Source organism: Syngnathus typhle, linkage group LG8 (assembly GCF_033458585.1).
Source record: "Syngnathus typhle isolate RoL2023-S1 ecotype Sweden linkage group LG8, RoL_Styp_1.0, whole genome shotgun sequence".
In the NCBI taxonomy this organism is placed as follows: Eukaryota; Metazoa; Chordata; class Actinopteri; order Syngnathiformes; family Syngnathidae; genus Syngnathus; species Syngnathus typhle.
The window spans coordinates 2,802,474-2,829,678 of NC_083745.1; the positions used below are offsets into that span (position 1 = coordinate 2,802,474).

The window sequence follows — 27,205 nt, forward strand, 5'->3', positions numbered from 1 at the left end:
TATTGATGAGCAATAAACCTTTTGTTTTATTTTATTTTTAGGAAACTGTGTGTTTGCTTTACTCGAAAGGGAACTAAAATGCAACCGAGATGAGAGGGGGAGCGAGAAAAGAGAGATAGACACATGCACACACATTGAAGAGGGCCCCCGGCGGCCATTTTTCTTGCGCGGTCACACTCTTTTAGCCTCCAAGTCGAGGCATTCCTCGGCAAAATTTATGTCCAAACAGCTGCGCTCTCATCCGCCCCGGTGCACGCGCGCTCCTCGAAGACAACGCTGTCCCGAAGACGACCGAGGCAAATCGAATCCATTCCCCGTTTTCCGCACATTCCGAGCAGCTGCTCGGATCGTACACATCTGCTTTGACGCCTCGTCCGGTAGTTTCACGCCTAGGAAATTCACAATTTTAAATAAGGGGAAATCTCATTTGATTCCCAAAGTCACCGTGACAAACTTACCTATTCGCACCAATCCTTTTTTTTTTTTTAGTTCTTCTATAACATATTTGAGATAGCTATTAATACTATTAAGGTTAGCATCTGGTCTTCAAATTTCACCTCCTGAAGGCGAACGATCATTCAACGTGAAAAACGATCGTAAAAAACATTTTCCACCAAGACCACATGCCAAAATCTGACACGTCTTTGAGCGGCGTAGGGAACAACTAAAAGTCACAAAGAAGGAAGAGCAGGCAAACGTTGCCGCAGGAACGTTTAGAATTGCTGAGAAGAATGAAAGGATAAATTCCCCAGATTGAAAAACCGCCGCCGCGCTGTTTCCCGGCCTTGATTAGAAGGACCCACAAGAGTGGCAGGCGCATTAAGATAAAGATCTGGACTCTCCGAGAGCGAATTACACAAAGGAAAACAAAGGGCATGTGTGTTTATTAAAAGTGACAGAGGTTATTATATAGGGAAGTCTCATTATGGCTACACTGTATTGGGCTATTTTCTAATCACGTTTTTTTTGACGCCCCTCCAGGGCACATCCTAATTGTTACCATGAGAGCCTCTTTCAGGGAGCAATGTTCTGCTTGATTTACAAACAACACCAAACCACTAAAGAAAATACAAGCGGCCTATCAAAAACTATTACACAAAAAAAACATTCTTGCATGGTTTTGATTATAAGACAAAATTATTCTGGTCACATTATATTGAGTTGTTTCTAATATTTTGCTTACAAGAGTTTAACAGAAATTTTTACTTTGTTAAATAGAGAAGGGAATTTATGAATATTTATATTATGCATTAAATATTGTATTGCCTATTATATTGAATCGGAGTGTACACACCTCTGATGATGAATTAATGTAAAATAAATGTTTATAAATGACCTCTACAGGATGACTGAATTTTCATTAAAACAAATTTAAAAAAGTGTAATTTTTAATACACCACAAAGATTTCCATCATGAATGCAGGTGTTTATTTCAAGTTTCATTCCTTGAAGCAACACACAGTAATGCAAAAGACAACAAAAAATGTAATACTGACTGGATTCACAGAATCACTTTCCTCTTAAAAGTTGCAGAACTATCATAAAAAAAAAAAATCTATTAAATTTTGACTATGCTTGTAATACAGTCAGTTTTTCTTTGTCCGCTTTGCTGGCTTCGCGTCAGGTGTTTTGCTGTCCGCTGCTTTTTTTTTGGATGGCTTTGCCTCCGGATCAAAGAGGGCGTTCCTCATAAAGCGTCCGGCGGCACCTTTATCCAGACGAGCCGCCTTCTTCTTGTCCGTGATGGCTTTCACTCTGTTCATATAAGTCTTTATTCGCTCCTGAGAGGTACACAAACGCACTAGTGATGGACATTGGCCATTTCTATTCTTCAAGTTACAATTTAATTCTATATTAAATCAAATACTTTGAGATTTATTCTGCAAAATATTTACAAAGAACAATTATAATATCCACAAATATTAAATCCTGCCATGAAACCATATGTGGCATGTTATGTTACATTTTAGCACTAATACATCTAAAAAATATATTAAAAACAGCTAAAAAAAATAATTTGAACATGGGGTACTAAAGTAAAAAAAAAAAAAAAAAAAAACTTTACTCTCAACAATTATAATATCCACAAATATTAAATCCTGCCATGAAACCATATGTGGCATGTTATGTTACGTTTTAGCACTAAAACATCTAAAAATATATATTGAAAAAAAGCTAAAAAAAATCATTTGAACATGGGGTACTAAAGTAAAAAAAAAAAAAAAAAAAAAAACCTCTCAACAATATGAGAAGTGATAGTTACGTAGCAGTCAGTCGCTCTGGAAGTCCAACCATCACATAAAGGAGGCATTCTTCTTGGCGTTTCCAACGACACAAAAATCGTCGTCTTCAACTCAACGTACGACTTCGGGACGGCGCGTTTTCAAGTTGGTATCGCGTATCTCGCTTCTAATACGTGTACTCGCTTATTAAACACCTGGTTTTTCCAGAATTTGCTGGCATTTCGCTGGCATGTACCCAAGCATCAGTTTTAAAAGTAGATGAAGCTCGCTTCAGCTTGCTTTTGTGTTTTTTTTTTGTTTTTTTAATCCCGGTTAAATGTCATTGCAATGCAAATCACATAAAAAGCAGCCAACGCTTGCCAGGTCAATTCAACTAATCCTCTGAATTAAATCATTCAGAGGATTTGTTGAATTGACAAGGAATGGTGGCGGCAAGATACAAAATTTATATTGAATTGTGAAGGCAAGTATTACAATGTAATTCATTAAGTGATAATGTACACACCCCTGATACAGATAGTGAATAAATGTAGCAATGGTGGCAAAAAGACCAAAGATGTACATACCAGTTCTTGTTTGATGCCATGTTCTCTTGGGTTGATACCTTGTGTTACCAAATACACTGTAAAAGATGGAAAAACGTAATTTTAAGAAAAACGAACTTAAAACAAAAAACTGGAGAAGAGAGTATTTACTTACTCCAGAATAAAGAATTGAGTGTGTACGCAGACATCAGATCCAGTTTGGCCATGTCTAAAGGATCCAACTGTCGACAGAAGAACATTTTTTAATTCCACATAAGACCCAATTCTACTTCCATTTAAGCAAATCATACCTTTTGATCCAGTTCATTTCTGGGCTTCGACATGAGCGTGCCCAACATTTTTTGGACAGAGGCCACCGACGATTCGAAACCTTTAAGCTGCTCGTCTATCTCGTAAGGATAGTCCTCCGTCTTACCGTCTGCCGCCATGGTTCTGTGGAAAACCCAATATATTGATGGTGAAATTACGCAAGCCTTACATGAACGAAAACAATGAAAAGCTGTTGATATTTACCTGTAGGATGCTAATGTTTGCTCTTTTCCGTTCGCCACGATGGTCAAACCCGGATGTGACGTAGGGTATACGGATGTGACGTAAGGTAAACGGATGTGATTGCTCTACAGCGCCCTCTATCTATTGGAGTGTGCACTGTTAGTGTTTATCTAATACTGTATGTAGTAGCGAACCAGTTTGTTCACTTACCTTTATAAACTAGTAATCGAACTCTAAAAGGAAAAAATATGATTTTTTGTTAATAATTATATAATAATTACAAGATATCGAGAAAAAGGCACTATGTCGTTTTTGTCTTTTCCAAACGACATGGTGGAGTTCGTATTGTCTCCACAAGAGGGCAGTACCACACCGTTTGAGAATGTGCGTAATGACGTACTCACTGTGTGCTCGCTCAAGTTAGTTGAATATAAACATTCTCACATCGTTTTGTGATTAAATTTGAGCTTTCACATCATATATTTGGGTCTTTTTATACCTTAAGCCTCACAGCATTTACGTGCAAGCTATACTGTCACATCCTTCACTGGATGGACAAATGAAGCAAAAGGTCAGGAAGAAAAGATCAAATTGCCAGCTTTGACCTTTTAGCGTCTTCATTTCAAAGTCAACCCTTCCTTCAAAAGGACCATACAAGGGTGGGACTTTAATAGAGACCGAGATGTGTTTTACTTTTTTGAGGGACTTTCCATTTGGTAAAGTGGCCTTTATTAAATAAATTAAAATGCTATTAACCATTCAAGCCACACAGTCCCTGGCCTGTATGTTTTGGGCACCAGGTGGCAGTGTAATACGAAAAAGAATTTCAAATGTACTCAATAAGCAGTTTAAACAGTTTTCCGAACTTAAGAGCATTTTAATTGTAGAAAACAAAATTCTTCACACAAATATTTGGACAAACAACCATACCATGTTCTTTTTTTATACATCCTAATAACAGGATTTTTCACTTTAGAGGCAACATTGTGGTTATTTTTCAACATGTGAAAAGCCACATCCCATTGAAAAAGGTCCAGTTTCGACTTCCCAGTGACTTTGTTTTCACACGGTGGCGAGTTTGGTGACGATGAGCACGCGCACCGTCTGGTCGAAGCCGGAGCAGACACACAGGCCCAGCTTGTCGGGGCTCCAATCCAGGCTGGCGATGGGCTGCGTGGACAGCGTGACGTTCTGAAGCAGGCTGACCGAGCCAGCCACGCCCACGCTGGTGCCGTCCGAATCCTTCTTGCTGCGCTGGGCGGGATACTCGCTAGTTGAGAAAGGGGGGATTTCTTTTAAAAAGCCTGACTTGTGTAAGGTGAGAGAAGACGCTCGGATAAATACATTTGAAAATTCTGACTCACTATTTCCACAGATGAAGGTTGCCTGAGCCGCCAGCTGTGAGGAAGACTTCTCGGTTCTGAGGTAAATGTCTCACCTGCCAGATGGTTGATTTATGAGCCTAAAAAAAGAAATATTAAAAGAGGATCAAATTAACTCAATTAAAACGAGGTTTTTCTAACGCCTGCTGTCAATCATGGCGGCAACAAACCGCAGAGGAAGACACAAACACTTGCAGCTGTGAAAATGCTCCCCGCATATCCCTTGGAAACTCACAAATGGAAAAAAAAACAAAAACATAAATACTACCTTCTCGGAAATGGAGGCGAAACCCTTGGTGCGGTGCTGAGTCCGCAAGTCAAACACGTGGAATTTCCCCTCCAACGAGGTGGCCACCATCTTGTTCATGTTGATGTCCTTCCTGTCAAACTCCACAGAGCACACCTGGGGAAAAATAGGAGGAAAAATGAACGGCTATTCGTAGAATGCCCTGCTACCGATACCAAGAATCTGCAAATAATTCAATCCTCACCCCGTTCTTAATGTTGGTCTCCCAGCGTAGCGACATGTTACGCAGATCAAACAGTTTAATGTCGCCGTTGTCGTAGCCGGCGCACACGCAGCGGTCCTGATCGTTGAAGGCGTGGCCTGTGAGCACAATTGCCAATTCAGAAGGTCATATTAACCATATCCTCAGGTGAGGAATCATGTAAGAAATAAAAACGGGTCTTGAAAATGAACTGGTAAAAGGGCGAGTTGCCATGGCGATGCAACGAACCAAAAGCAACCGTCCAGCAGTCTCGCTTGGTGTCCCCTTCCACGGGCTGCATGTTGGCCACGGGCGAGTCACGCTGCCGAGGGTCCCACACTTTCACTGTACCTAAGAAAAGAAGACATTGTTTGTCATTTCTTTTTGACCCCTAAAGTTATTTAATGAAAAGATCTGTTTACATGAAAGTACGATAAACAAAAATGTACCATCTCTGCTTCCAGTCACAATTTCTGGGGCGCCGTCGCCGATGTTGAGGCCGCCAACGGCGTCGATGCAGTTGACAATCTCCTTGTGGGCCTTCACGGAGTACACCGGGATGTTGGGCTCCTCCAGATTCCTGTGGAATTGCTGCGTTAGCCACTTTAGAAAGCTAAACTAAAGACCTCCGTCTGGACATACTTAGAGATTACCATATGTTGAGATTTCCGTCAAAGTCCCCAGTTGCTATATGTCTATGGCTAAGCGATGAAGCTCCGAATGTGCCGCACTTTATCGGCTTGGCTTTCTCTACCTGGAACACAGAGGACACAATCTTTACAACTAAAGGTCTAATTTGTAGCATCTTCATCTGTGTGTGTGATTTATCTGTTTTGAAAACAATACTTTCCCCCTGTTGGGTTTGAAGGTCTCCCGTTGCTATGGAGACGAGGCACCAACAAAAAAAACGAAAACCCCTTTTCCCCAAAGTCTTGAACCGTGAGTTATCTCACGAATGTTTAAAAAAAAAAAAAAAAAAAAGACATATCAATGTTTACCTCTTTGATTAGTTGAGCCTCTCCGTGCTGCATTTCGTACATTTGAATGACTCCAGTTCCTCTCGGGAAGTTCCCGAGACACACGAACTTGGAACTGCACGGGATCCATTTGCAATCAAAAACGGTGTAGTTTAAACTCTTCTGGATGTGTGCGATGATTTGGGGCTTCGAAAGTGGCGTCGACATATCGTTTGGCACACAATAAACGTCAAATTGTGTTGAAATGTGAGAAAATTAAGCTAGTACGTGCCCAAACACATGATGCCAGAAGCTTCCTTTAACTCCAGAACGACGCTACGTGCCTGAAGACGTCACGACTACTACTGTTTAAAGATATGCCTGTAAAAAAGACCCACTATTGTTTCAAATAAACATTTCCTATATTCATCAAAAAATAACCTTGCTCTTTTCTCCTATGGTAAATTAACACGGGTGCCATTGTAATGTTAGACATGGAAATAATCCCTATTCACATTTTGCTTTTTGTTTTGTTCAGGCGAAATCGACGTTGTCCTTTTAGGTCTTTCCAGTTGCACGAGGACATCATCACACTCCAGGCTCACGATTTAGCCTAGTTTTTAACTTCACAATCGAACTTTTTAAACGTGAATTTCACCATGGATCTGGCGACAAATGACTCAATGGAAGCTGGCGCGGTAGAAAAGCAGGATGACACTGACAGTTTTATCAAAGTTAAGTCTAAAAAGAGCCAAAAGAGGAAACGCGAAGCAGCTGATATGGACACAGAAGGTCCAGCAGCAAGCAAGAGGCCACAGTTTCCACCTATATCTCAAGACAAATTAAGGGTATTAACGATCGTGTTGTATGTAAACTATTTAAAATATATAACAGAAGTGTGAATGTTTGCATTTTACAGGGAGCGGATCAGATGCGTAAAGTGGCTGTCCCAGCTCACCGTTACACACCGCTAAAGGAGAACTGGCTGAAGATCTTCACTCCCATCGTGGAGAACCTGCAGCTTCAAGTCCGATTCAACCTCAAATCGCGAAATGTGGAGATAAAAGTGAGTGTCTGACACTGCAGTCATTTTCAGAGGAAAATGACATCAGTGGTGATTTATTGTGTATATTTTGCAGACTTGCAAAGAGACACAAGACATTGCGTCACTCACTAAAGCTGCAGATTTTGTGAAAGCTTTCATTCTGGGCTTCCAGGTTGAAGTAAGTGTGTTACAAACATTTGTTTTTACAATAGAACTTCATACAAATGGATATCTGTTTGTGGTCTCTTCCCAGGACGCCTTGGCTCTGGTCAGACTGGACGAGCTCTTTCTCGAATCCTTCGACATTACAGACGGTAAATATAACCTCTCACAATGTCGACCCCACTGAATGGAAAGGTCAAAGTCTTTGGGGGGGGGGCGTTCTGTTTTTGCAGTGAAGCCGCTGAAGGGCGATCATTTGTCCCGAGCCATCGGCAGGATCGCTGGCAAAGGAGGGAAAACGAAATTCACCATCGAAAACGTTACCAAGACTCGCATCGTTCTGGCCGACACGTCAGTTGATGAAAAATAAGCCACAATTGTTACACTATTTCTGGAGCTATGTGTTGATCATGATGATTTGTGTCCACAGCAAAGTCCACTTATTGGGCTCCTTTCAAAACATTAGGATGGCCCGGACAGCCATATGCAACCTCATCCTAGGTAAGTAAGAATTATTTTACATTTCAGCCATTGAGAATTACAGTACTTTGAAAATGTAAAACACTCTCAGTGGTCCATTTGATTCATAAATAAAATCTTACATCTTTATCCACAACAGGAAGTCCACCTTCGAAGGTCTACGGAAATATCCGGGTAGTCGCCAGCAGAGCTGCAGAAAGGTTCTAAACCGGTCTTCTGTGTTGGGGTTGATAAGAGTTCATTTCAATGGAATCATCATGGACTTGATATCATATGAGGAATTGGAGATTGGTGGGGTGAATGTTTTTGTGTAAATTTTGTGTGTATATATAAAAAAAATATGCAAATCATCAGTAGACTCACTCCATTTTGTGCAGATTGGTCATTTTGTGTGGAAATTAAAATGTTTTTTTTTTAAATACAATGTCTGAAACTAAAGGTTGTTAAAGAAAAAATGCTAGTTTCAAAAAGGGACAACTCATTTTAACCATTCAGTTTATTTAAACAGTATTTCAAGTTCATATAGTTGTATCAAGTTTCCAACAGTCCCGCAGCATGCAGAAAAACAGAAGAACAAAAATCTTAAATACTATATCATAATACAGTAAATATTTGATATCCCACACACACGCAAACTCAAGACGAAGCATTTCCAAACCAAAGCATAAAGGAGTCAAACTATACAGAGACAGAAGTGCGTTTAACAAATATATATATACACAAAATATTGAAGAAAAAAAAAAAAAACGCGTATGTGGCGGTTAATATTATGACACGCATTGTACTGCAGTTAAGTTCATGTGGAGACCAACCATTTGGCAACATCCATTTTGTGCAGATGATTACTATCCACATCAGCATCCATGTGTAAACAAGATTATTCGTTCCAAACGCGTTCATCTATACATGCACAAAAGAAAAACTCATTTCCACATCATGCAGCTTCCAGTTTTGATTATTAATTCAAAGCAGCCCACCCACTTCCAGTTTATTCACTTGGAAATATTTGGAAATATTTTGTCATCTCAGGCCTGTCTTAACAATAAACATGTCTTAAAATTTACATAGTATGAAAGCTGTTTTGTTTTTTGCGAAAATGTTTTAGCGATTTACCCAAAACGCTAAAAGTCTTATTCCAGCCCCATCCCGTGACAATAAAAGTGCTAAGCAGCTAACAAATGCTAAAAAAGGGCAAAATACTGTTCCAGGCATGTCTAGCCAAAAATGAAGCCGATCTGACAGATCCTTTTTTTTTTTATAGGAAATTTTTTGCAGAGAAGATGATCTCACAGTTGTTAAAGTTTGTCTCACCAAAATCCTCTAATTTCTTAAAAATTATACATTTTGAGTAATTGTAAGTGTGCGTGCGTGTGTGTGTGTGTGTGTGTGTGTGTGTGCGTGTGTGTGCGTGGATATGTTAGCTTGGCACTTCATACCCGACCATCTAGTTCTAAGTCAAGTGTGACTGAATGTATCCATACTTTTCTGACGTATAAAATAGAAGAAAACAAAATAAATATGTAAATTTAAAAAAAATGGAATTCCCTCCCTTCATCTTACAGTCACTTCCTCGTCCTTCAGTCTCTCTCTTCTTTTCTTTTTTTTTTTACCTGGTAGGCAGCCTCAGCCTTTCACTTAACACTTCGCTGTGGAAAAGCGACACAGAAATGTTCCGCTGGTGGACACTGAGGCGGGTTTTTCTTGATTTAGCCGAGCAAGGCGGAGGAAGCGAGCGTCGAGGAGAACTTGGGCGGGGAAACTTGCACGAGCTGGAGAGAGGTCGAGAAGGGAGGTGGTGGTGCGCTCACACATCCACCACCATCTTTTTGTGTATGTCCAGACCGCCCACCACCTGCAAAAGGAATGGAAATAGGTTCTAATGAGTGCTTTAGAACTTCTCTGTAACGCTTAGTTGCTTGGAGTCACCACTCCTGGATGGTGTTCCACAGGGTTCAATCTTGGGGCCCCCCGCTGTTTCGTATATTTGATCACTTCATCGTACAATCGGCGCCGTCCGGAGAGAATTCCGACTCACCGCGCAGAACTCCTCGAATGATATTCTGCCGTCGCCGTCTTTGTCAGCATTGATGATGGTTTTGTCCACAATCTGCTGGAGCTGCGTGTCTTTTAGGTTGTTCCCCACCATCATCTTTAGTACCTGGAAAAGTTCTCCATTGGAGATGTAGCCATCCTTGTCCATGTCGTAGATCCGGAATGCGACTGCAAGGGTGGGGAGAAAAAAAAACAAACTCGTAGAACATATTTTTCTCGTTCCAGGAATAGTCTGTCAAGAGTTAACTTACATCTAAGTTTTTGCTCCTTGTCGCCTTTGACACTGAACTGTGACACTCCCTCGATAAACTCTGTGACGGCAAAGGGTCAAAGTCAACAAACGCAGAGGTGACTTACTGTACGATAAGTCGGTATCGATATCTGAGGAGAGTACACAAACGTCTCCGCGGCAACGCCGGGGGCAATGAGACGCCACCTTTAAAGTCCACTTCTCCGTTGCCGTCCGTGTCGAATATGTCGATGACCCTCTGCACGAGAGGGTTCTGCTGTAACTCGGGCAGCGACATGAACTCCTCCACGCTGAGCGAGCCCGAGTTGTCAAGGTCCAGTTTCTTGAAGCGCTTCCCCAGACGCTTGATCTCGTCCGGGTCGACTGAGATGGGAAAAGATGAGACGTTTTAGTGCCGATTTGGAAAGAATCTTAAAAGTCCCAATTCGTTGATAGAACTTGCAAGTAGGTCAAGGATATGGCTTGCGGCGTGCAGATGGCACATTGTGTGGAAGACATCTGCTGGTTACCAAAAGGTCCAGGATGTCAGTTTCAGAACTAGAATCGATAACCACATTGTATTCTAGATTTGATCAACCTTCAAGAATTGTGAAACTGCTGCGGCCACTATCCTACGCTCCAATGTTATTTATAGTTGAAAAACCTGACCCTCCATCTGAGTCAAGGGAATCTCCCCCAGGGAAACCCCTTCGCAACAAGGAGGTCCAATCAGAAACTCCAGACAGGCTAATGACGCCTTCATGCTTCTGGCTCAAGCTTGAACGACATTTAAACGGGTATTTGTCGCTGTCTGACATTTTGAAACCAGATGCTAGCCCCTTGCTCGCTGACTATCTAAGCTACTTTTCCAACAGACCTCTACCGTCTCCCTATCCTGTACCGCCGCGATTTCGACATCATGTTAAAGGCACGCCAGAGGTGGAATGCCACCGGACACGCCCAGGTTCTAAGACCCGAGGCTCCCTGCTCGTATCTCTCTACGTCGCGAGCTCTGTCAAATAGAGGTCAAGTCTCCGGTGAGTTGGTAGAGAGGCTGCCGACGGAGATCCTCCATGGGTTGAGTTCTGGGTCATTCGTTATAGAACGGCACCACCACTTCTACCCCCTCCCTCGATTGTGGCATTATGCCTGGAGACTAATGCTAGCAAGTCTCAACTAACCATCTGTTTGGGTTACTATGTTGACATCGTTTCTATGCGATGGGAAAAAAATATGGGACTATCCAATCAAAACGTGTATCTCCAAATGAAGTACGTGTTAATCATGCGCCATGGAGGTCATCCTTGCAGTCCTTGAGCCTCGTCTTCACTATACAGCCCGGCCCCGGCGCTAATTGAAACGGCACGTGACGTTGCGCCCGTTTTAGCGCTTCCATGTGCCAGCGACAACGAGCTGCGATGTCGTGGCGATAATTTCATAACGTAAGTGAACTCGATCATGGAAGTCTGTAAATAGTCTGTTGTAGGTGCTTAATTGAGTGGTGGCAATACTTACAATGCGTGCACATTTCCAAGGGGTAGCTGGCTTCATTTCCCTGAGGAGAGAAGAAACGAGAGCTTATTGATATTGGAACGACATACGCAAAGTCTTCCAAAACATTTGCTGAAAAATTACTTTTGCTAATTATGGTCATAACGTCTGTTTTTTGTTTTGCTTGGCATATTGAACCAGGGCGCAGCCGTTAGCGATACCAACCGAGCCAGCAATGGATTGTCTGTCGGGCAGCCAACCCCCCCAACCCCCCACATGGAGCAATATATTTTCGAAATCAAGCTGTAAAGTTCGCATTCTTCCTCTTCTGTTAACCCCGAGCGTAAAACCCTGTTGCAAAACTGCTGCGAAACATGACACGTGATGATGCAATCGCAGCAGACTAACCTACTCCCCCCCTTTTTTTCATTTGTCAGCTTCCACAAATAGACAATGAGCGCCGTGTGCCAAGACAACCTGAGGCTGGATTTACGCTCTACGGTTCAAGTGACATTTTTTGGCTTTCGTGCGTTACAAATCGGATATGCAAAATAGCAAAAAAGGTGAATTAGAATCTGATTTTACAGGTTACTAATTCATTTTCTTTAATGTTGAGTTACCGTAATTTTCGGACTATAAATCGCACCGGAGTATAAATCGCATCAGCCATAAAATGCCCAAAAAAGTGAAAAATATATATGTATATAAGTCACTCCTGAGTATAAGTCACCCCCCCACCCAAAATATGGAAAGAAACACGATTTATAATCCGAAAATTACGGTAGTTATTTTCCATAAATATACACTCAATCATATCGGATATGCGTCATTGAAATGTACAAGGTTTTCTTTTCTTTTAAATAAATCGAGCTCTCAATCGGAATTGGCCACTAGGCCCTACAATGTAAATCCAGCCTAGGAGAGGTTGTGGTATTTTAAGATCGGGAAAGAAACACGGGCGGAATTAGCCATGAGATTACACGAGCTAACAGACAAGAATCTTGCGGCTCACTAAAGAGACGTCCAAGTCAAAATGCAAAAAAATTAAAATCCGCCGATCCAACGAACCACCCGGGATATATCCACATGCGGAAACCCACTCCAATCCTCTTCAGATGGAATAAATTCAAGATGGATGGAGAAGGAGAGGCGGCATTGTGCGTCCTTATTCATAATGAATGTTTCATTCGCAATCAATAAATGCTAACACTAATTTTGCATATGTAAGAGCTGGCAACCCAAATAAGCATAGCTAATTATAGACCTGCAAAGGGGGGGGGGGGCATATCCCACTATAACAAGTCAACCCACACATATAATCACAGTTTATATGACAAGATAAGACCTTGAATAAAACCTGAAAAGACACCTTTTTCAGTCCGCCAAGTCCACCGGCACCTCGAGTTCTTCGGGATACGAGTTGCCGATCAGGTCGGCAGCAACGGATACGATGGTGCCGGCCGACTTCGCAACAAGCTGGCAGTTTGGCTGAGAGTCAACAATTCTTCCAAAAGGAGGTCAAGGGCTTGCTTCAAGCTACTGGCGCTCGAAACTAAGCTTCACTGCAAAACTAAATATATCTACATTTTTTTGCACATCAGGTGCACGTCCTTCTAAAAGGAACAACTTGAACAATGTTTAAAGTGCGGAAAATGTGAAATATCCAGATAGATCTGATACAGCTGAAGGCCAGCGCTATAGAAAAAGTGTCCACTACCCACCAGTAGTGCTGCAAAGCGGTGCCAACACAACTGCAGCGATGTACTGAAAACTGAGTGGGCTGCGTGAATGTGCGAATGAAGCTCTTATCTCTCGTTCCGTATTAGCTGCAGCGGCGTTTGATTGCTCTGCAGCACAATATGGACACGTAGGACATCCTATGGGTTGTCGTCAATTATGTTGTTGCGATTTGTCAACTGTGAGTTTGTTTCGGGGCAGTCCGGTGGTTCGGTGGCTTTTGGTGCCACGCAATGCTGCGGAGAGAACTTCAAACGTATTCATCGTGCTTGTGAGAAGATGCTCCCTGGGGGCATGAGGGAAACACCCTCATGCTAACATGCATTTTTATGGACGGAGAAGATCTGCAGAGACACCATGCACATGAAGATTTGAACCTCAAACCTCACAAGTGCATGGCAGATAATTAATTATACAGATCATTTATATTTAATTGCAGTTTTGCAACATTGGATTACTGTTTATCTGGCTTTAACTACTACTTCCTTAGGAAATGACAGTTGCAACTGTAAACACCAAAGGGGGGGGGGGGGGGGGCATTAAATAAGACATTTGACACGACGTTCTTGAATACTTGTATGAAAAAGATTTGACACGAAAAACGTTGGAAGGGAAAAAAAAATAACAAGACCACTGACAAGGGATCAAGAGGCGCGAATGTGGGCCAAAGGCTTCAGGCTACTGACAGGCAGGCTAGCCCCCCCACCGCCACCACCGCCCTCTTCTGACAGGGACAGGACGATGAGCCACTGAAGTGGGCGAGAAAGGGAAGGTCCTCTCGGGAGAGGAGGGGGCGTCGTGACGTCGACTTTAAAAGCCAAATAAGCAATAAAATGGCGTATTTGATCGACAAGAAGAAGAAAAAAGCGCGCGAGACAGCTTACCATGGTGCTGTTCGGTTGAGGAGACCCAGGGGATGTGAGGAAGACCGTGGAGGGAGCGTTCCGAACGCCGCCGCGGTATGTCCACTAAGCGGGGGAAGAGCCGATCACGTCTCGGCGTTTTACAGGCAACTTCGGGGGCTCTCTTTGCAGACTCGCTCTCCTCCTTTGCCGAAGCTCCAACTGCAGCGGTAAACCGGCTTGGGAGAGCCGCTAGGGGGAGGAGACTCGTTCTGACTGACAGCCAGGAACTGAGGGGCGGGGTTATGATGTTGCGTTCAGAAATATGGGATTCCCGAGTTTTATTTGATTTGTGGCGGTTGAGACCTTAAATCAACAAAGGTCGATCAATTGTTTTTTGTTTTGCTCTTTTCAAAACATTTTCTTGTATAGGCTATTTGTAACATTTTCATGATTTCTATAAATGTCTAAATACTTACCAGGTTGGTTTCCCTCCCAGTAATGAATTGTTTGAGCGCCCCTTGGTGGCGATTTAACGTCACTGCACTGTGCCTTTTTTTAACCTGCACTGCACTATGCATCCAAGTGGACTGCTTCTGTTGCACGTTTAATCCACTAACATACTTAAGTCACGCCATCATTAGACCAAAGTTTGTCTCACGCATGCTCGTTAAATCCTCGCCGGACCTTCTAAACCACAGTTCAATTTTAAATGGCTTTAAAGATGAAGCAAAGCTGTGCAGAAAAGCACCGTCACACAAACAAGCTAGCATGGCCTCTTGAGCACCACTTCAGTTCTGTGTTTTTTATTCTTGCATAGTTCAATTGCAAATTATAAATCACAAAAAAAAAAAACAATACGCATTTAAATGCATGTCTTTTGTACAAAAGATACATTATATTTGGACAAAAACACAAGATGGACCATAAAAATATCAGATATAAAGATTTCACAGATTAGAAGAGGTAGAGAGAAAACAGACGATGCAAACTATCGTATAATAATACAAAAACTGTCGACTCGGCAAAAATACAGGGTTCAAAACAGTGTATAGAACATTCCGTTGAAACACAAACCATTTCTTTCACAACCTCACTGGTAGAGCTTTTTTTTTTTTTTACCATTTATAAAAATACTCATGCTGTTGCCAAACAACAACTCACAAACACCCACACAACAGTTTAACTGTACTTTTTAAAATCGATGTTTACATTAAAAATCAAGATGTCAATGTTTTCAATTTGATATTTCCAAAATGCACCAAGACAAACAAGTCCGTGTGTCAAATAAAGGTCTCTTTGTTGACCCACATGAGTGTGCGCGTGTCGTTGGGTTTGCACTCGTACTCGATGCTGTTGAAGCTGTTGCCCCACTGGCAGTGGTCCCGTTTGTTGTAGTTGTAGTATTTCACCTGCCACACCGTCTCAAACGTGCCCGCCTCGGTGAACTGTGACACACACACCGATTATTTTTTGAATGCATTTAAAATATGGCTACATCACTCCTGATTTGAAATAAACGCGCACCTCGATGCTGATCTGAAGCGGCTGCCTCTCGCCGCTCTTGGTGTGCGCCACGCCCTCTGTGTCATACAGACCAGTGTAGACCACTGACTGAGGGTCCTTGGATTGCCGCTCCAGGGCAAAGGTCACTCCCCCCAAGGTCATGGACCTGCAAGAAAAAGAAATGATGAAGCGCTGATACATTGTTAGCAAAATGCTCCTCCTAGTTACGGACGCAGCTCTGCTTACCTTTTCGTTCCGACATCCTAGTGTTTAGGTCGGCCTAGGATTTCAACCGGCCCGGCTGATTATAATATGGTTCATTTTATTTTTTTATTTTAGCTGCCAAGTCAAGTGATTCATTCTACAGCTGTGCCCCAAATACCGTCTGACATTTGCATCATGCTTTGTGTGTGACCTACTTTCACAAAACCTGGCTCCATGATTCATTTAAATATCTGCACTTTATCTTTTTGAGGCATTAAATAAAGGGAAAACACACAACATTCATCACGACATCACAGGGGGATAAAAAAAAAAACGTTTCGAGTCCTTGTCTGCCCTGTGCTAATCCCTGAACCTGATTTGAGGTCACCAGTCAGATAGAATCCCAAATCAAATCAGAAATGGAGGTCTACCTACGTGGCCTCTACCGCTCCGGGTTTAACCACCACCTCGATTTTGTACTTGGAGCCGGTGAGCAGCTTGATGGTTCGGGTTTGCCCGAATCGGGCTCCGTCGGATTTGAAGTAGACGGCAGTGTTGTTAGGAAGCATCTTCAGCGAAATGCCGATTTTGACGAGCTGGGGAACGCCAGACATGTCCACACACCGGTCCAATTAAATCCGGGATGGTGTCCCTGAGACCATATGGGTCCGCTCGCAAAAGGAAAGTGTTGCGCGCGCAGGCTGAACTGACTGGCACGATGCTTTAATCCCAATCCAATGTTCAGAATGTGTCTAATGATAATCCCGAGCACTGCTCTCTCTCTCTCTCTCTCTCTCTCTCTCTCTCTCTCTCTCTCTCTCTCTGCCAAATAACAGTTATAAATAGAAACGTAAATGACAAAAAGAAAGGTCTAATTATATTTTAGGGCACCATTCTCTAAAATAATGATACCGTGGTATAAAGAAAAACGTGGTTGAAAATAAAAAATCTCTGATGGAATTGCAGTGTAATAACAATATTAAGACACACGGGGGCAGTGTTGGAAAAGCATAAACGTAATGTTCTCGTCTCAATGTAGAGCGGTGCTGCCTTTCCTCTGTAAAATAACTCTGGGTTAATCATCTTTATTTATAAAGCCCTTTCACAACAGCTGTCGCCGCAACAAAGCGCTTTACAGAACAAAAATATAATTTTAAAATTGTGAATAATCTTCGCCCACTATGCGCAAATAAATGAAGAAAAAGAAAATAAAGTTGGTGACGCAATTAAAAAATACAAGTAAATGAGTTTACAGTAGTCTGAGTACTTCGTCTGAGTAGTCGGTCACCTAAGGAGGGTGGTGAGAAAGAAACCCGAGTGGGAGGGGGAGAGCCCCCCCCCCTTCTCCACCCCACCCCTTCCCCACAAATGTCTCCATGGATCCACTTCTTCACAACCCCACTCTTCCGCTGTCTTGCACACAAGTGTTCGGACCGAACAGCCACATTACCATAAAAGATGACGAGTGTACACTAAAAGTCTCCAAAAAGATCGATCCTAAACTAGTGGAGCCACCACCGGCCCCGTGTGAATGTCCGCCGGTATCCCAGCGCCCTCCACGCCCGTGCCGGTGATGCCATGCCGAGGGGTCACGGCGGCGACGAGAGCGGCGGCGGTTGTGGTGTCGGTGTTGTCGGTTCCGGAATCTGGCTCAAGACTTCCCCGGGACGCCTGGCGCGGGACTTCCCCCCGAGGGATGTGGAGTTCGGCCAGACGACGATGAACCACGCGGTCGTGGCCGGGGATGGGTTTGGGCCGCCCGGTGCCGCCGACCGGAGGAAGCATGGCGCCCGGCTCAGCCTGCTGGGCAAGCCGCTGGCGTACAGCGCGCAGGGCGGCCGGAGGAACGCGCGCTACCGTTGGCTCCAGAACTACCTGTACAACGTTTTGGAGAGACCCCGAGAGTGGGCGTTCGTCTACCACGCTTTTGTGTGAGTCCACTTTTATTAATATGATCATAATTCTGTTTTTTTGAATGTCAACTTTAGGGGTGCTCAGCCTCCCAAATCAATACAATTGTCATTTTTAACCCCAATAATTGTCGACAAAACAATTTATGATCTTATCAAAAGCATATTTAGAAATTCTGGCCAATTTATTACAAATCAAATCGATTATTAAGTCTCTTTTCTATGGTAAGTTTGAAACGTAAACAATCGTCTGTCGCATCCATTGAGAGGATGGTGAAGTTCTCCTCTCCCAGTTTGATCCACTTCAATTCCAAGCGCTGACTCACACTTCATCCGTGCATCCTCAGCTCCACCAGCATTTTAAAACTTGAACGGAATCTCAACTCGAAATCCCTTGAGCTGTCATCGCACGTAATTAATGAACTGACAAATCGTCAAGTGTCAGCAGGTCGCCCGACCCACCTGGCTGCCATGTCAGCTGCACTGCTGACTTTTAAATGGGGTGAAAGGAGCAATACACAAAGCCCTGGAAATAACTTCCAATCATGTCTTCTCGTCCAGCATGAGTAGTTCAGCTAATGACAGACGGTAAGTCAACTAATTGGTCACGTATGATCCTCTGATTTGTTTGCATTTCACGCAAAACCCATCAAAGGCGGGAATATGGCTTTATCTAACCGCCATTCCTCAAATGATTGCTAAATGTGTCATCCACTTGCAGAAAGAAATGCCTCATCGCTCCGGAGAAACAAAAGTTTCTCATCAACTGATCACGAACGACCTCCACTTCAGTAGATACCATTCCCCGATTAATTACTTCATCGTCAAATAAGCGGCTCACCCTCGAGGTGACAGAATAGTCGTACAAGTTACCAGAGCCTACTTGAGGAAATCAAGTCATTAGACATCGAGAACCTTTGCTCATGACAACACGGGGTGTCATCCGGCGGCATTTCGCACCCTGGATGAGGTCGCGCTTCGACAACCGACAACTTCCTCGGTGCGCTTATGTAAGACTGGAAGCCCGCGGCACATGCGCCGGGGCTCTTAGAGAAGGTCAACGAGCTGTCAGCTGTGCAGGCTGACTGAAATATTAGCCGGGGGCCTCCTCGCGTGACCGTCCCGATGATCTGGAGACACACAGAGAGACTCGCTGTGTGGGGAAAAAAAAAAAAAAAAAGTTCCGCCTCTACTTTGGTGTGAAAGTGGCCCATTTCCATTGTGTGCGTGTCTGGAAAAACAACATGCACTTTTTATTAAGCAATTAGTCAAGTCGCAGCTGAGGAAGCGTATTAACCATTCGCAGACGTATTTCCACATGGGATTCAGTTTCGTTTTTGGCTCCAGAATTTCATGTCAAATACCGTAATTTTCGGACTATAAGTCTCGTTTTTTTCCATAGTTTGGGTGGGGGGGGGGGGCGACTTATAGTCCGAAAATTACGGTACTGTTTTGAAAGTATGGTTTGTTGATTACAATTCATTTTTTCCCACCTCAAAATTTTACATAAAACACAGCATATTGTCAAAGTGAAAATCCTTATCAGGATATTTTGGTGAATTTATTTTAAAAAAAAAAGATCTCTAACTGTGGCTAGAGCATCTGCTCTATGTAGCGTGCCCACATGAATACAAGTGACTGTATGTGCGAGTAGCAGGATGTGGATGTTTTTTTTATTTTTTTTATTTGCTCAGGCGGGACAGCTGAGGTCGACGGGTTAAGTCGTTACATCTGCTCGACGCTTCTTCCTCAAGCTCATCCTCCTCTTCCAGCGATGCGTTACAGGCGCACCTACATGAGCTGATGAGAAAATATAATCATTTGATTTGGACTTAAAGGCAGCACGGTGGTGTAGTGGTTAGCATTTGTGACCTGCAATTTGGAAAATCATTTCTTTTCTTTCAAAAATAAAACAACATAATGGAAAAAAAAAATGGAAATTTATGAAACTCCAAAAACAATGTATTTATTTAAATTGTTTATTTTTATTTAAAATAAATAAATAACAACACTAACCTCAATATTTTTAGCGCTACGGGTTGACTTTTTAAACTCTCGCTGCAGGTGCGTGCCGACTTGCTGGGATCTTTCAGCTGTTCAGGGGAAGAAAAAAAAAAAAGTTTCCAGTAACAATCCAAACTTTCTTCTCCTTTTTTTTTTTTGTCTTAAAAAAACTTAAAACCGCCCAGAGTCAGATGCTACACACATGTGTCATCCTCTCACGGAGACGCAGACAAACACAAGAAAGTATGTGATTTATGAAAGAAATATTCACTTTGATCATTCGGTTGTGTTGAAACAGATGCGGTTTTGTGTGTGTCTGTATGTGTGTGTGTGTGTGTGTGGCTTATGTTTGAGCGTGTGTGTTCTTAATCCATGTAAACACGTGGAATCTTCAATGCGTAGCTGCATCGATGGACTGCCGACTACAATGTGAATATAAACATGAGCAATCTTCTTTGCCAAATAGTGCTCCCATTGGAAAACAGGCAGCATTAACATCCGGCTGCTTAATGAGATGGCGTGAAAAAAAAAAAAAAAAAAAAAAGTCTGTGGGACAAATCACGCATTCACAAATGACTTCCAGCCACAGTCGCACGCTCAAGATGATGCACAGTTTCCTGTCCGTTCATTTTCTTATTTGGATTTCACATGATTATTTAATTATTTTTTTTTATTTTCACATTTGGGAATAGCTTGCAAAATATGTTGAATGGTTTGAATGTGTCAAAAATTGTGTAAGGAGGAGGGAGCAATGTCAAATTCTCTTTATTGCCAATTTTATTTGGCTAACAAGATGTTCTGAATGAGCTGTGTATTTTGAAATTGGAATGGTTTGAATGGGTAAAAAAAAAAAAGTCTTTTTTTTTTTTCTCAAAATTGTTCATTTAACCTTTTTCTTCACTTCGAGTTGTCTCATTTCCTTTTCGTTTTTCTGCAATCAGTCCCTTCCAAGCATTTCACCCCCCATACTCCACATATGCTACGCATCATCGGAGACAAAATAGTTCCATTTCAAACATCGCCCGCCTGTACAGTTCATCGAAGGAAGGAGGGAGGGAAGGAAGGAAGGAAGGAAGGAAGGAAGGAAGGAAGGAAGGAAGGAAGGAGGTTGTACTGTATGTGTTGTTTCCTTTGAGTTCACTGTTTGGTCTTAAATCACTCGGGGGTATCAACAGAATGAAAACCAAGTGAGGTTCTGCCCCGAGGCGTGAAAATAAAAACAACCTGCATGGTGTCAATGGCCTCGGTGCCTCATTCACTGGTCTGAGTGAAGAGAATTGCAATTTTGACAGTGTGCACCAATCGCGCTGATGGTCCTGTGCAAAAAAAAAAAAAAGAAAAAAAAACCTCTCCATCTTCTTTTCACAGCTGCTCACGTTGGTGTGAATGGAAAAGGCTTTTCCTCCCAATGTTAGTCAGGCGATCAGTAATCATCTCCAATGGGTGGAAATCATGTTTGTCACGAAGGCTTTTATTCGGAAAGTTCCACGGATGTTTTGGAAGACATATGCCATGAAAGTAAATAACGCTGTCTTAGCGGCTTATTTCATCTATTGTGCTGATCTTCCAAGACAAAATTTTCCACACTTTTTTTATTTCTATTGACTTTAGCACTTCTATGCTATGCTATGCTATGCTATGCTATGCTATGCTATGCTATGCTATGCTATGCTATGCTATGCTAATCGTCACACTTTTACGGCAAAGAAACTGAAAACATCTTCAGAGGCACTTTTTGACCTTTTCGTTGCTATGCTATGCTATGCTATGTATGCTAAGCTAAGGCAATAAATAGTTTGTCAAACCTGTATCCCACTGGAATATATTCACCCTTGCCCAGTTTTAGAGTCTTTATTAAATTGTGTTGATATTTTAGTCTGACATCTAAGGCGTAGGAGAGAAAATGAACGTCCACAAATGGTCCCCAGGCTGTAATTTGGACACCCCTGGTCGTGTGTATTGTCTTTATGGAGCGCACTTACAGGAAGCAGATCCGTTCCCGTTGCGCTCCACTCCATTGCGGTTTCCCGCAGTGCTTCTTTTTAATGTGGCGCTAAACCTCACGCAAACCACAGATTCTTTCCATGGCTACTTTCTGCATGCGTGCTTGAGAAAGGTGCAGTTCCTCCGTGGTCTTGACTTTTTTTTTTTTTCCTTTGTAGCCCCGGAGGAGCCTTTCTCATCCATCTCCAAAGCATCAGCAGCGCTTTGAGCCAGTCGGTGTCAAAAGACGATTATTATTACATGAATCAGCGTGACCTCATTGGAAAGAAAAGCTGTTATGCAGACCTCACATCTCTGTTCTTTTTCATTCGGGGTTATTTATACAGTACAACAAAAGATATATTTAAAGGTGTAGCTTAATGTGACACTCGGCGTTGTATTCAAGGGGGATTAAATGTCCCTGTGGTGTAGCATTTGCTGTCCTGTTTGAGCCAAGGCACATGTTTTATGTTTCAAAAATCTCACATCATCCAAGGTCCGGGTGATATTGTCATATCAGTAGAGACAATTGGAAAAGAAATCATGTTAGCACAATGTAATGGAATACAACCATAAGTGTAAAAATAGAAACAATAAATTGTAGGTTTAATGTGAGTATTTCTGAATAGGTCCCTTCTAAAAGCTAAATTGATTTAAAAAAACAAAAAAAAACAGGAGATGATTATTGACTAGAGACGGATGCAAAATCTGCTTTAAGCCACTACTCACACTCACGCGTCACGATATGTCACCAACTAGTTTAAACTCCGATTTGGTGTTTGTTTTATCACACCTCTCGCGTTCTGTCGCCATGATCCACGCGAGCGTTGGATTGCAGCTGGTTGCGTGTCGTTCGTACATTAAGCGTTTTTGCGCCATAAAGTGTCAAAGGCAGACATCAGTCACAAGTCAGGGTGAGAATGTGCAACATTGGGAGGGATGTTGAGGATGGCGGATGTGCTGTGACATGCGAGCTAATCACGCAATAAGTGTGCGCTCAGTTTAGTGTGTGTCTGATGAGGCAATTATCAAAAGAAAAAAAAAGTTTTCGGTGACTTTTCCTCCCTTATACTGTCCAAATAATTGCAGCTGTCCGTCCATCTATCTATCTATCTATCTATCTATCTATCTATCTATCTATCTATCTATCTATCTATCTATCTATCTATCTATCTATCTATCTATCTATCTATCTATCTATCTATCTATCTATCTATCTATCTATCTATCTATCTATCTATCTATCTATCTATCTATCTATCTATCTATCTATCTATCTATCTATCTATCTATCTATCTATCTATCTATCTATCTATCTATCTATCTATCTATCTATCTATCTATCTATCTATCTATCTATCTATCTATCTATCTATCTATCTATCTATCTATCCACCCATCCACCCACCCACAATACTCAACGCTGCATATTATTTGAATCCTCCACATTCCAATCTTGTTTTTTGGCCTTAAGACAGAATTCTCATAAAAATATTATCCAAAACTCGATTCTAGAAATTCACTATTTTTATTTTTTATTTTTTGAACGACCTCTCTCGTATGCCGCATTTTGATTGCATCAGGCAGCCTCCAGTAATCCATCTGTATACCTTAACATTGAGCTGATATCAAAAACCCTTTGGGGCCTCAAGCGAGTGAATATTTGAGTAGGTTGTCAATGTGTGTGTGTATATGTGTGTATTTGTATGTGTGTGTGTACACATAGCGAAAACATCCAAGGCAAACCTTCCTAACACATTGTAAATAATTGATCACTGCTATTTATCCCAGGTGGCTTTCTTCTATCAATTCCAAGACGTGATACCATTTGATCGGCTGCTAGCTTTTCCCATGTGATTCATGACGCTGCTCTAATGACGGGATGCGAGGGAGGAAATCACGAGGGGGGGGGGGGGGGGTAATGGATATGCTGCTTTCTGGACCTGTGTGGCTTCATCTCATAGACCATTTTGCTGTATTATTAGTTTAAACTGTCATTACCGCAAATTATGATCTGAAATTGCTCTCTCGGCCACGCCCCTTAAAGGTACATGCCTATTACACAAATACCGCTGTACTTGTAGTCATTACCTAATGAACCGGTTCATTGTCTTTTACATTTTAGTTTGTATTTAGTATGTAATACAGTGCTATTTTTCTTAAGAGGGAGAAAAGTTCGGTATCGGTTCCTCGGTATCGCTACTTGCGAGTATTGAAAGAGTTGAATAATTCATACTGGTATCGGTCTGCAAAAAAAAAAAAAGATATAGAAACATCCCGACTTTTAAATTATGAAATAGATTTGATACAGGTGGGTTACGTAACGGGCTTTGTCAAAGTACTGCCGGTTTCACTGTAGTGTAAATCTGCCAGCATAGTCAGGGTTGCCCCTAGCAACCAGCGTTTTGACAGTAATCGGCAGCTCATATTTGAGACTGAAAGCTTGGCTTTTTTTTTTCACGTGTGTGTGTGCGTGCGCGTCGGCATCCTCGGGTGATGGTGAACAAGCCGCAAGGGGAGAGAGAATGTCCCTGTGAATGAAAGTGTGGGAGACACTTTCTCTGGCGGCGTGTGTTGTGTGTGCTGCGTGTGTGCATATGTGTGCGTATGTGTGTGTTTGTAGGCTTTGGGCCCAGTCCATTGACGGGAGTTGGGCCTAATGCGGAGTGAGGCTCTGTTTTGTCAAAGTAAGCTTTCTCCCAGGCCTGCAGCCAACAGAGCGAGCGGCCTGACACAACAGGACAGCTGGCTGTTTGGATAGTATCGCAGCTCCTATGTGTGTGTGTGTGTGTGTGTGTGTGTGCAAGTGTGCGAGCCGTAAACTTCGATTCAACCGAAATAGAAGCAGGTCACCATTGAGGGCTTTAACGGTATATGTATTCGGATTAGGATTTTTCAGTGGGCCACATGGAACATATTAGGTAAGGGTCACTCGGGGAACAAACACAGAGCAGCTCAGCCTCTGGCACTTGCGATACAGCCAAAGCAATAACAAGTGTCGTTTTGTATTTTTATAGCTCAATAATTCACTTTGTTCTATTACACTCGGTTCGCAATGATTCCATCTCGTCAGCCGCTTGGTACAGAGCACTCTGTTTGGAAGACGGACGGTCAACAGTGCCCACGTCCTGTTCGAGGAGCTCTTGTTGCACACTTCCTAAATGTCCCTCCCGAGGTCACATGGCGCGAGCGTGCACTTCTCGCTCCAATTGCTCCAACTGTTCCCTCGCCGAGAATGCAAGCAGCTGTGCAAGGAGGCGACCACCTCCATGCTTGGAAGCTCACGTTAGCCGCTTATCTTCAAATGAGTCAGCATCTCATTGAATCCAATACAATTTGGATTTATTCAGCCAAACTTCCCATTCAGATCAATTATATATGGAATTGTCCAAACTGTCACCATGGTAATTGTTTTCTAAAAATCACCTCCTCGTCATTTCGTGTCACGAGAAAAAAAAAAAAAGTCAAACGGCAAGGAACTCTTAACTATCCCGATAGTTCCCTTGATATCCATAAGAGACGCCTGCAGCCGACTCGTATACTTCAATCATTTATTATTCATTTATTTCGACCCGGCTTTCTTGCTTTTAAAGACGACTTTAATACCGTGGCTGGCACTTTACCGATTTCATATAATTCATTCTTCAACGTTGCCCTAATGCGATCCAGTGCTGCCAAGTAGAGGCAATATAATTTTGTGCAGGCAAAGAATAGCACCCCTAGACAGATACACTACTTTATTAACTTTCCATGGAAAATTTGACTGGGGATGTACTTTCGAGTTGGATGGGCGGTAAATGAGTGGACATTTATATGAATAATAATGTGTTTTACAAAAAAAAACACTAAACACGTTCCACTCGCTAAATAATTCACCCAAACGTGACCCCCCGATATGAAACAGATATCTTAGATTGTCAAGGTTTTTTTGTTATTGGTCACATTATTCTGGAAAAGAACATTACCCCAAATCGTCAGCCAGCCGAAAGGTGACAGGTCGAAAAAAAAGATTATTGATCACACACACATGGCAATGCTAATAGGCGAGGAGCGAGTGCCGGGTGACAAATGTCTCCGTTAGCCTGTCGTCTCCTGACCTTGTTAAGTAAAGCCAGGAGGAGGCGATGTTCCCGGGATGAGTTACGGTTGCGTCACCGATGCGTTCAGCCCAGCCGTATTAAAGAGAGGGAACTTGAGAGCAGCTTCTCCAGGCCTGGCTTGAACCCAAAATGGACAATAATGGATGGATCGGCACGTTTTTCATCCTGAGGCTTTTTAGGGCTTTACAATGGTGCGGTGCGGTAGCGCACCATTTGCTAACGATACCGTATCGCCGAAATCATCGGAATCGATGCACCATTACCGATTACCGAGACCATTTTGACGATATTGAAACCAATACTTTTGAATATCTCTGAGGGGCTACAGCTGAGTGGAGGCGCATAGAACGTATCATTAAAAATATTTTTTTTGACTTGACTTCTCCTTTAAGTTAATTATTTAATGATGTAAAATGTTTTAATAATAATAGGATAAAAATAATGAAAAAATGCAATTTCTTTTTTTGAAGTGAAATAGTTCCACACAGGCCTTTAACGATTTTTCCACTTTGAGCTCGTATAGTTGCTGCTAAACGATTGCTTCTGCTAAATGGATTTGGAGGCCAACACCTTATGGGCCTCCCCCCTCCTCACGACCTTTATGTATTATTGATCGTAATGATAGCGAAAGGACGCACACCTCCTTCCTGGTGATTAGGGCCGTGGCTAATTGTTGGATACACACACACACACACGCGCACAGTCGTAATGTGGAAACCATCTATCTGTCACGGCCTGTCTGATTCTCCTCCCCGTTGCCGCGACAACAAGCAACACTTTGGGCAACCTTCTCACTGGAGAGGGGCTGTGGATTGATTACCGTCTGTTGTGGGTGTTTGCGTGTCTCCGCGCCAAGTAGAACAAACAACACGGTAGATCGATGCGCAGGCCGACACAAAACATCCTCCAACTTTGTTCGGTTTGCTTTTCTCCACCTTCACTCCATTAATTGGCCGACGGGGTCCTCCACCGACTCTCATTATAAATTCATTCACGTATTTATCTGCATCAATTTGACAAGGTAAAAGTTTTTTTTTTCAATTTGTTTACGACTATGACAGCATCACATTTTCCTCCATATAAAGTCCATTGATCGGCTGCAAAGAACCTGCAGAAAACGTTTTTTTGAACTCTCGACAGATTCAAAACAGAACCAATATGTGGCCAGTTGTAAAATGTAAAAATAATAAAACCCCTCAAGTAGCCTTCAACAGTGGAAAACAAATGAAAAAAAATATAATCACACGTCATCAAAGGCTGACTAGTTTTATGTGAGTCATTTATTAGACGGTCATGAATGTTGAAAGCGGAAAAAAACGATTTCCCACGTCATGTGACGTCAACCAGAGCATC

General features: G+C 42.4%; 6 protein-coding genes across 11 annotated transcripts in view; 2 read left to right on the forward strand and 4 right to left on the reverse strand.

Moving 5' to 3' along the window:
* Positions 1-1,405: 1,405 nt before the first annotated feature.
* Positions 1,406-3,416, reverse strand: c1d (C1D nuclear receptor corepressor). The gene is made up of 5 exons (XM_061285175.1): positions 3,302-3,416; positions 3,079-3,220; positions 2,943-3,009; positions 2,810-2,865; positions 1,406-1,781 (listed from the first exon to the last, which is right to left on the reverse strand). The coding sequence occupies exons 2-5, from the start codon at positions 3,214-3,216 to the stop codon at positions 1,587-1,589; spliced, it is 456 nt and encodes a 151-aa protein (XP_061141159.1). The 5' UTR covers positions 3,217-3,220; positions 3,302-3,416; the 3' UTR covers positions 1,406-1,586.
* Positions 3,417-4,136: 720 nt separating this feature from the next.
* Positions 4,137-6,460, reverse strand: dnaaf10 (dynein axonemal assembly factor 10). Its single transcript, XM_061285106.1, has 8 exons — positions 6,149-6,460; positions 5,804-5,904; positions 5,600-5,730; positions 5,400-5,501; positions 5,154-5,269; positions 4,931-5,065; positions 4,645-4,742; positions 4,137-4,550 (listed from the first exon to the last, which is right to left on the reverse strand). The coding sequence occupies exons 1-8, from the start codon at positions 6,332-6,334 to the stop codon at positions 4,343-4,345; spliced, it is 1,077 nt and encodes a 358-aa protein (XP_061141090.1). The 5' UTR covers positions 6,335-6,460; the 3' UTR covers positions 4,137-4,342.
* Positions 6,461-6,649: 189 nt separating this feature from the next.
* Positions 6,650-8,143, forward strand: pno1 (partner of NOB1 homolog). The gene is made up of 7 exons (XM_061285217.1): positions 6,650-6,954; positions 7,026-7,172; positions 7,246-7,329; positions 7,405-7,465; positions 7,547-7,664; positions 7,744-7,814; positions 7,933-8,143. The coding sequence occupies exons 1-7, from the start codon at positions 6,766-6,768 to the stop codon at positions 7,998-8,000; spliced, it is 738 nt and encodes a 245-aa protein (XP_061141201.1). The 5' UTR covers positions 6,650-6,765; the 3' UTR covers positions 8,001-8,143.
* Positions 8,144-8,271: 128 nt separating this feature from the next.
* Positions 8,272-14,406, reverse strand: ppp3r1a (protein phosphatase 3, regulatory subunit B, alpha a). Its single transcript, XM_061285218.1, has 6 exons — positions 14,187-14,406; positions 11,590-11,629; positions 10,282-10,458; positions 10,097-10,156; positions 9,829-10,013; positions 8,272-9,645 (listed from the first exon to the last, which is right to left on the reverse strand). The coding sequence occupies exons 1-6, from the start codon at positions 14,187-14,189 to the stop codon at positions 9,598-9,600; spliced, it is 513 nt and encodes a 170-aa protein (XP_061141202.1). The 5' UTR covers positions 14,190-14,406; the 3' UTR covers positions 8,272-9,597.
* A 644-nt stretch (positions 14,407-15,050) lies between these two features.
* On the reverse strand, positions 15,051-17,267 carry cnrip1b (cannabinoid receptor interacting protein 1b). The gene is made up of 3 exons (XM_061285051.1): positions 16,290-17,267; positions 15,672-15,816; positions 15,051-15,592 (listed from the first exon to the last, which is right to left on the reverse strand). Exons 1-3 carry the CDS (start codon positions 16,466-16,468, stop codon positions 15,428-15,430), a joined length of 489 nt encoding a protein of 162 aa, XP_061141035.1. The 5' UTR covers positions 16,469-17,267; the 3' UTR covers positions 15,051-15,427.
* The window catches only part of LOC133158120 (potassium voltage-gated channel subfamily KQT member 5-like), a 28,965-nt gene continuing 18,987 nt past the window's right edge, over positions 17,228-27,205 (forward strand). For 3 of the 6 annotated variants that reach the window (XM_061285044.1, XM_061285047.1, XM_061285045.1), the window contains exon 1: positions 17,228-17,785. In XM_061285044.1, coding sequence (XP_061141028.1) covers positions 17,433-17,785 — 353 coding nt within the window. In that variant the 5' untranslated portion in view covers positions 17,228-17,432. The remainder of the gene's footprint in view (positions 17,786-27,205) is intronic. The other 3 variants (XM_061285049.1, XM_061285046.1, XM_061285050.1) reach the window with 2 other exon arrangements.

Excerpts from the sequence above, each read along its gene's own strand:
- c1d (XM_061285175.1), bottom strand. The coding sequence starts at position 3,216 with ATGGCGGCAGACGGTAAGACGGAGGACTATCCTTACGAGATAGACGAG. Across the intron at positions 3,010-3,078 it reads GAAATGAACTGGATCAAAAG|TTGGATCCTTTAGACATGGC; the intron begins GTATGATTTGCT and ends TTCTGTCGACAG. Across the intron at positions 1,782-2,809 it reads ATGGCATCAAACAAGAACTG|GAGCGAATAAAGACTTATAT; the intron begins GTATGTACATCT and ends TGTACCTCTCAG.
- dnaaf10 (XM_061285106.1), bottom strand. The coding sequence starts at position 6,334 with ATGTCGACGCCACTTTCGAAGCCCCAAATCATCGCACACATCCAGAAG. Across the intron at positions 5,905-6,148 it reads AGGCTCAACTAATCAAAGAG|GTAGAGAAAGCCAAGCCGAT; the intron begins GTAAACATTGAT and ends TCTGTGTTCCAG. Across the intron at positions 5,066-5,153 it reads AGACCAACATTAAGAACGGG|GTGTGCTCTGTGGAGTTTGA; the intron begins GTGAGGATTGAA and ends ATTTTTCCCCAG.
- pno1 (XM_061285217.1), top strand. The coding sequence starts at position 6,766 with ATGGATCTGGCGACAAATGACTCAATGGAAGCTGGCGCGGTAGAAAAG. Across the intron at positions 7,330-7,404 it reads TTCTGGGCTTCCAGGTTGAA|GACGCCTTGGCTCTGGTCAG; the intron begins GTAAGTGTGTTA and ends GTCTCTTCCCAG. Across the intron at positions 7,665-7,743 it reads CGCATCGTTCTGGCCGACAC|CAAAGTCCACTTATTGGGCT; the intron begins GTCAGTTGATGA and ends TTGTGTCCACAG.
- ppp3r1a (XM_061285218.1), bottom strand. Across the intron at positions 10,157-10,281 it reads CGGAGAAGTGGACTTTAAAG|AGTTTATCGAGGGAGTGTCA; the intron begins GTGGCGTCTCAT and ends TTGCCGTCACAG. Across the intron at positions 9,646-9,828 it reads CATTCGAGGAGTTCTGCGCG|GTGGTGGGCGGTCTGGACAT; the intron begins GTGAGTCGGAAT and ends TTCCTTTTGCAG.
- cnrip1b (XM_061285051.1), bottom strand. The coding sequence starts at position 16,468 with ATGTCTGGCGTTCCCCAGCTCGTCAAAATCGGCATTTCGCTGAAGATG. Across the intron at positions 15,817-16,289 it reads CCCGGAGCGGTAGAGGCCAC|GTCCATGACCTTGGGGGGAG; the intron begins GTAGGTAGACCT and ends TTTTTCTTGCAG. Across the intron at positions 15,593-15,671 it reads CGCTTCAGATCAGCATCGAG|TTCACCGAGGCGGGCACGTT; the intron begins GTGCGCGTTTAT and ends TGTGTGTCACAG.